Here is an 8475-nt window from a genome sequence, read left to right as displayed (position 1 = left end):
CATAAACAAGTAATCCTAACTAAAAGCACTGAGCCGATAGGGATTAGCCTCAGTCTCAACAAGTACCAAATCCTAGATTTTATTGAGGGCTAATCCCTCACAAATACTAAATGTCTTCAAAGTTCACCTTAAGATTGCTAATTATTTTTTTATTTTTTTCCTTCTTTCAAATGGACACTTTTATTTAAGGAGCTTGTAATTGTAACCACATTGGTTACAAGTTTGACTATAACTATAGCCTTAATTTTGTTACGTTTGCAATTCAGATGAGACTGAAATTTTTTGGACATATTGATCCTAAGATCCTCTGTTTATATATCAAGTTTCAGGTGGAGTATTACGTGTGACAAAACAGAATTCAGGAATACAAAAGGGTGCATGGATATATATGTTGATGGAAATTTGACATATGGCCTAGCTAGGCAATTCTGTATGTACCCAATGGTCAAATTTATCACATCATTCTACCATGTGGTAGAATCAGTCTATGGTTACAATTATATTTTTCTTTTGGAAAATTTAAAGCGCCACCCGCTGAAGAATGCCACAATTATAAGACCACTCCCCCTTTGTTTCATCAAATTAGACTTAGACCTCTTATCGTCAGTCACTGTACATAGACTCCTACGCTCACGGTTGTTACATGACAATGATGCTATTTCATATAATATTACATTACAACTGCATTGGTAAATTGTAAATTAGAGTTTCTTTTACCCACGATGAATGGTTCATCCACAAATTTAGAATCAACATTACTCTCTCCTACATGTTGAAGGCCCCAAATGCCTTTCATTGTTCCTTACACCCATCCAAACCAATGATGACCATATCGATGACCGTTTCTCCAAGAGAACTGTGTCCACTTTAAAATATGACTTATTGACGATATCTAAAGAAAAATAGCTTGGAAACGGAGGTAAATCGTAGAAATGTTTCTAAAAATGCAACAATAACCTTTTTAGTTACAAGCCTCTTCATTGCCTAAATGGTTTGTTCCTTTAACGCACGATGAATAAAAAAATAAAATAAATAAAAAAAATAAAAAATAAAAATAAATTCCAACAGGTCTTTGAACAGGTCCCAAGGGAACCCCTCCTAGTCTTCTGCCTTGGTCCAAAAGCAGATCCCATGTAATCATTTGAACCAATGAACACACCCATTCCATGGGGTAACTTGGGGGTAGGCTGGACAAAAGGGTGGTAAACCACCCCCCCCCCCAAAAAAAAAAAAAAAACGTATTGAACAATTGACTTTCAAATTTCTCTCTCTCAAACACACACACACACTACGTACATACTATTATACTGCCCATGTTCTTATAAGAAACTAGTACCTTGTCCCACCGATTGCATTGCATCTAGTGTGACTAGAGCACAACTCAAGACAAACTCAAAAGAAACGCATCAGACGAGTGCACATTTGCTGCCGAAAGCCAAAGGTTGTTATGTCTTGGAGCCAATTTGCATACAAACCCGTTTGCATCAAAGGGGCAAATACTAACTTTAGGAAAGTGTCAAGTGACACGTCTAAGCCTTCATCAAAATCTTGGAACATCAACATTGATCTATACACTCTCTTAATGTATCTACATAACATATAAGTTCATCTCATATAAGGTTCTATCCCTATATATATTACACTTGCTTACAAATAGAAAATAATTTTTTTTTTTTTTTTTTTTTTTTTTTTGGGTGGAGGTCTGAAATAAAGAAGAATGAATTCAAGATTGTACACTCAGCAAACCACCATGCTCCAAATCACCTGAATCAAGTATTCCCACCTTGACAACCAATCTTGCCTTCTTTTATAGCTTGTCTTCTTTTTCTACCAACCTCTGTTTGAGCACCCAAATCATTAGTTTTGATTGCCCTTTTTAGTATCTCTTTTGGGGCTGTAATGTTTCATCCTTAAAGATGGTCTAATTTGACAAACCGAACAGTTCTTGGACATTTCTTCCAGCCTAGAAGACTTGCTCTCCTGTCGCATAGAGATTCCAGAATATTGTTGTAATGAAGTACAGTCCTGCTGTTACAGTTAGGAAAGCCTGGAAAGATCCCAACCACTGGACAAAGTAACCAGTTCCAATAGTGCTGACTATTGCTGCTACTGTCCCAATTGAATTTGCAATCCCTGATTGGTCGGATATGAACAAAAAAAATCAATATTTCTATTCCCCATTAAAAAAAAAAAAAAAAAAAAAGGAAGATTGGTGGTGTGAAGATCTAGTGACATACCATGCAGCAACCCTGCATACTGGGGAGCTATATCCTGATCAAAAGAATCAAATGAGCATAATTTCAGTTGCTGATCAAATTATTGTAATCCAGCCATGACTGAAGATTCATGATTGATCAAAAATTTGCCTCAAATGGGACCATGCTAACATTCTACTACATGGTGTTACGATCCCACATTGGTTAGGAGTGGGATTTTCCTGTTATCATATATCCGTGAGTTCCTCCATGTAATAGACTAAGCTTTTGGGTTGGAATCTAAAATGATATTAGAGCAGGTTTTGATCCTAACTCCGTGATCATTCCACATTGGTTAAGAGTGGGTTTTCAGTGTCTCCATATATCTATGAATCCCTCCACTTAATGGACTAGTCTTTTGGGAGTGTTAGGATCACACATTGGATAGAAGTGGGATTTCGTGTCTTCATGCACCTATGAGAGTTCCTCCACTAAACACACTAATCTTTTGGGTTGTAATCTAAGGATATAGATCATGGGTTGTTAGGTTAAAATGGCATAGATAAATACTTACTTGTATGTTGAGGAGAAAACCAGCTTGGCTGAAAGAACTCAAGCTCAATGCAACAGTCAAGATCATGGCTGCAGCTGTGGGTGTCTTTGCAAAATTCAAGCAGAGTAATGATACCCCAGGTCCAATGAAGCCAATAGACTGCCACAATCACCAATTACAAAATGAAATGTTACAACAATTATCTTAACATCACCTTATCACTTAGAAATAAAAGGCCAGAGAGAGAGAGAGAGAGAGAGAGACCTGCATGATCTTCCGGACCAGTGTTGTAGAGTAGCCTTCCTTAACCAAGTAATCTGAGGCTGCACCTGCGACGTAACCCGCAGCTGCCATCATTCCCCATGGGATGGCACTAAACCAAGCAGCTTGTTTCAAGTTTACATTGAAGACCTGTATCAGTTATTCATGAAACCCATTTTCCATATAACATAAAAAAACATAACTTTTGCTTGTTGAAATAGATTGAACAGGCATGAAGAATGACCTCCAGCCCTTGAAAAATACCATCTACTACAGACAAAGATTGATAGAACAGAATAGGAGGAAGAAGAAAGAACTCACAGTCTTGAAATACACAGGCATCCATGAAAGAAGAACAAAGTACCCCTGCATGTTTAGGCAGATTTTTAGTGTTTTTCATTGAAACATAACAGCAAACATCTTGTGCTTATTTTTAAATAGGAAAAAAATAAATACCCAATTGTTGGTGACATTAGCAAAGATGATTGCCCAAGTGGGTAGCTTTGAGAAGAGTAGGCGAAAAGATGGAGGCTTGGCATTGTTAACCAGAGGATCTGATTTTCCAGCTTGGATCAACCGCAACTCCATCTTATCTATTGTGTAACTTTCTCGTGGATCATTTGTGATACGAAATGCCCAAATTGTGAGCCAGAGTAGTCCAAGCATTGAAAATAGTATAAAAGGACCAGAAATTCCAAGTTTCATCATTAAAATAGGAGTTAGCAGCAATCCTGTAACATTCCCAAGATGAAATCCAGCCATGGAAAATCCAACTGCACTTGCACGCTCATGGCTTGGGAACCACCTATCAGAATAGAAAGAGGAAAGAAGATTTCTCAGTAAATTAGATTCATTAGATTGCTTATAGTGGTTACCTTTGTGTTTTTTTACACGAAGACACTGTAGGAAATATTAAAAGGAGGCAATGTAAGGTTGCTCCATTGCAATCTAGTAGTCGCGGGTTTAAGTATGAAAATAGTCTCTCCGTAAAGGTGGGGTAAGGCTATGTACATTATGATTCATCCCCAATCCCTGCAGTGATGATAGTCTCATGCAATGGGTATGCTTTCTTTTTTCCTCTCCCTAAATATGGGCCCCATGTAGAGGCATTTTCTCCTTTAAGGTGGAACTGTTGTGGTTTATAGAAAAATCTTATTGAAGAAGGCAGCTTCTGCTAAAATTTAACTTCCAGTTTAAATATATATCCTTGGGATGGTTTTAAACTCAGATCAGAATCACCCGAGTTGACTCAGAATCAACCAGGGCTGATTCCTGTTAAACCTGATCACAAACATACTAATTCCCAGAGTTAAATAAACCCAGAACGAGTTTGACTGATGTCTGACCGATTCCATGATGATTCAACTCATAATTGAATCACAATCAGTGAAGATTGATCCATACTGGTTCTTATGTTTAGATATGTCTTGTTGTTCATCTAGGACTAGTGATAAGGGTAGGGAAAGATACAACAATAAATTCAGCCATATCCCAACTTAATGGGGTTGACTTCATGAATCTATAGAAGATTGATTATTACCTAGACAAGAGAGTGTTCATTGAAGGTAGAGCAACTCCTTCGGCGAGTCCAAAGAGGGAACGGACAGCCAATAACATGCCAATGGAGTGATCGGCGGCCCACGGCGTGAGGAGAGTGGCCAAAGACCAAATAGCCACACCCCATGCCATGACTCTCTTCCCACCATACTTGTCCACTAAGGCTCCTCCAACAGCAGATGAGAGAACATATCCCCATAGGAAGGATGACTTCTCACACAAACCAGAGAAAACCAATTCATGAAATGTCATTAGAGCATTCCAGTGGAGAGAAATCATAAATCATAGCATAGCATAGCATAGCATAACATAGCATGAATCAAATGACACTCAAAAATGTTTATGGGCTTTATATCGGCCTAAGCTCAGGCCCAGTCTTATGCCCCAGCACTGGCCCATTTCTCAAGCCCAAACCAGGCTATGGTTGGGTGAGACTATCACACCTTGCAAGGTTTAGGGTTTAGGGATTAAAAACCCTAAAGGTTTTCCATGATTTTTAAATGGTGAATATGTTTCTAAACGAGCTCATTCATTTGGTTTTTTGAACAAGCACAATTGATTTTGCTCACGGAAGGGTGGTATAAAAATTTTGGATATGTAGGAAATGATCTAGATTGATAATATGTAAAATTTTAGATCCAAATCCAATCATTAATTCTCTTTATTAATGGCATACCTTCACTCACTTAGGTGGTCCATGTACCCTCTAACATCTACAAAATTTCAATCTATCTGACATCACCATGTGGGGAAAAGTAGATGCTCTTCATAAATTTAGATAAGCTTGTCTAAAAAAAGGATTTTTTTTTTTTTCATAATGGTTCTTACTTACTAGTGGTAGGAAGTTGAGACCCATTTCTACATTGCTCGCTATTCTTTCTCTATAGACTTTCATGGCCCCAGATTTTCAAACATCTTGTGTGGAAGAGTCCATTTTAGTTGAAACTCAATATTTCAGTAAGACCCCATTTGTTTAGAGGGGGAGTATGAATAGAAAAACCTGTAAATGGGTCCCAGGAACATGAAATGAGAAAACCTGACAATTGAGTCTTTTACTATTGGTGGGGTAAAAGACAAGAATGGAACATGGGAGGAATTATAATATTTGGTTATTTTCATAAGAGAGGGAGAAGGAGAGGGATAGAGATGGGGATCTGGAGAATTGTGGAGCAATTAAAGTTGACTTTTTGAAGGGTAAAGTTGATTTTTTACAGGAAAATGAAATAATAAGTTTCGACAAAAAAACAAAAGGTATAATTTTATTTATTTATTTATTTCCGATGAAAAGGTACATTTTTTTTCCAAAAAAATCCCAACTCACCAACCCCTACCTCCTCAAAAAGAGGAGAGGGAGGGAAGGATTACTTGGATCTATTGGATAGCAAAAACATATCCAAAAAAAATATTGGATAGCAAAAAGTTATATAAAATAATAGGTATAAATATATGAAAAAAGAAGGTATAAAATATATGGAAAAAGGAAAGCTACATGTTTGCGCGTGTCTATGTCTAAACATATGCAGACACGAAACTATTGCTTTGCCCCCACCCCATGCATTGAAACTGCCTCCATGCTGGTGGAGTGGCCATACAAGCAAGTAGTGTTCTCTCACCTAAATTATATTTTACAATCACAAGTTACAAAGTTGAAAATATTTATCAAATCCCCATAACGGTAATAAATAAAAAAGAAAAAATTATAGGTGACCTGATAACTTGGGGATTTGGCTTTTTTACATGCATTTGACTCTTCTTTATTCTTATGGAGATTTGGTAAACCTTTTCAACTTGGTAACTTATGATTTTAAAAAGGGAAAATGTTGAATATGTAGATAATATACCATAAGCTAACACACACTGTGTCTATCTCTCTCTTTCCCCTTTGTAATGACCCTCTTATCTCTCCTAGACCAACAACATACCTATCCCTTTACCTTATAAAAATTTACCCAAAAAAAATATGAAAATATGATTATGAATATAAGGTATACCTACCATTTACTATTTGATAATTCTACACAAATCCTTTCTATAAAATAAAATAAAAAAATAAAGAGTCTACACAATACCCCTCCCCCTAGTCCACATCCTCCCTAGTGAGTGGTGATGTGTGATGAACATTAGACGATTGACAACTAAAGGACTCCTAACTATCTAATATTCATCGCACCGTTGCAACAACTGCACACGATTTTCACATCTTCAACCCCCTCGAAAACGCCCACTTTCACCAACCCTTCCAAACAAGGGTGCCTAAGAGACTAGGGGTCTACATGTCTTTAGCCCTGTCTCATCTAGCACATGACATTTGTAAGCTAAAGTACTCTCAGTCAATTTTTATTATTATTAAACTTAATATTAGCAAGTGATTTGACTGATTCTGTTAAACTGTTCTACGAAAAATCATTCAACGGTTGAAAAGGCATTAAAAATCATCTCCGTTGAGTATGGATCAATGGATCCCAATTCTACACCTCCTCATTCTTAATCTAAAAAACTCTCAACACCCTTGGAAAAAGGATACTCTTGCCCAAAATAAAACTAAGATCAGAGAAATTGGGGGAACTGAAAAACTTCCAAAAAAAAAAAAAAAAGGGAAAAGAATGGGGAGGAAGAGAAGGTAGGTAGTGAGAAAATCTGTGAAGGAGAAAAGATCAGAATATGATACCTGAACGATCCCCAAGAAGGAACTGTTCCATCCATATTTAGCAGAGAGAGGCACAACTGCAACAGACATGACGACTCTGTCTGCATTACAGATACACATGATGAATGCCATTAGAGTCACCACCTTCAATCTCTCCGGCAACCGAAATCCAGTTTCTGTTCCTATCAAAATCCCTCCTTTCTCCACGCTCTCCGCCCTACACTTTACTGATCTTCCTCTCCTATCTTCTGCCGCCGCCGCCGCTGCTGCTTTCCTCACCTTACTAATCCCTTCTTCATCTCTCACCATCATCAGATCCCCTGTTTTGAGGGAATTCCCCCATTTGATCTCCTTAAAGCTAGAGGCTACCAGAGGCTGAAATCTCAAATGGGTTCTTCTAAAATCATTTAAACGCAAATGGGTTCTTCTAAAATCATTTAAACTCGAATGGGTCTTGGAGAAACATGAAGAAGAACGCAAGGGAGATCTGTGAACTTTGATTGTCGACATGACCTCCATGAATGAATTTAGGCTCTCTTTGGTTAGATTTCTATTTCAGATTTGGTTACTGAGGAACCAAAATTGGATCTTAGCTTTCTTTGGTTAGATTTCTACCTCAAATTGGGTTAGAGGGGAATGAAAAATTGGGTCTTGGAGCTAGGGACTCCATAAGAAGAACAAACAGAGGAGACTCAGCTTTCAATACGAGGAGAAGGGAAGCAGGGGTTGGTGGGATTTTAAACACCAAACAGAGAAGTCGGTTTCCGTGGTTGGTGCGACTCTTCTAAGGGTAATTTCGTCACAAAAAGTATCCAAAATGCAGCCATCGAATAATTAGTGCTCTCAGGGGGGTAGTCGGGGACAGTAGTTGGCACTTGGCAGAGACACGAGCTCTCACCAACCCCTCTTCCGTAGATACAATGACAGAAGTACCCCTTCTTCTTTACAGCAGATGTTAACCTCCACCCGGCTTGGAGAGTTGGAGCAAACACATGGAAGCTTACTTGCCACTTGGATATAAATCCACAAATCACCCAAGCCCACTCTCTAAACTGTGAGTCCTATCATTAGTACCAATGGGGTTGGTAGCTTAGTGGTGAAAATGCCATCAACTCGTCACGGTTCGAGTTGATTGATTGTGGGTTTGAGTCTTAACATATCCACTATCGCTCATTGGTCCTGTGAAAGCGTTGTTTACCGTACAAGAAATTGTCCTAGGAGCTATGATCACTACCATGGAGCATCATTTTTTCATTATCAAA

The 8475-nt window shown here is 38.1% G+C and overlaps 1 protein-coding gene across 1 annotated transcript; it reads right to left on the bottom strand.

Moving 5' to 3' along the window:
* Window positions 1–1504: 1504 nt before the first annotated feature.
* LOC122071244 (probable anion transporter 3, chloroplastic) lies at window positions 1505–7932 on the bottom strand. The gene is made up of 8 exons (XM_042635568.1): window positions 7235–7932; window positions 4550–4776; window positions 3466–3814; window positions 3331–3375; window positions 3013–3159; window positions 2770–2907; window positions 2238–2271; window positions 1505–2133 (listed from the first exon to the last, which is right to left on the bottom strand). The coding sequence occupies exons 1-8, from the start codon at window positions 7730–7732 to the stop codon at window positions 1964–1966; spliced, it is 1608 nt and encodes a 535-aa protein (XP_042491502.1). The 5' UTR covers window positions 7733–7932; the 3' UTR covers window positions 1505–1963.
* Between the last annotated feature and the right edge of the window lie 543 nt (window positions 7933–8475).

This window comes from Macadamia integrifolia, unplaced genomic scaffold (assembly GCF_013358625.1).
Source record: "Macadamia integrifolia cultivar HAES 741 unplaced genomic scaffold, SCU_Mint_v3 scaffold_198A, whole genome shotgun sequence".
Taxonomy (NCBI): Eukaryota; Viridiplantae; Streptophyta; class Magnoliopsida; order Proteales; family Proteaceae; genus Macadamia; species Macadamia integrifolia.
Note: the sequence above shows the minus strand (reverse complement) of the source record. Positions and strands in the feature narration are given on the sequence as shown.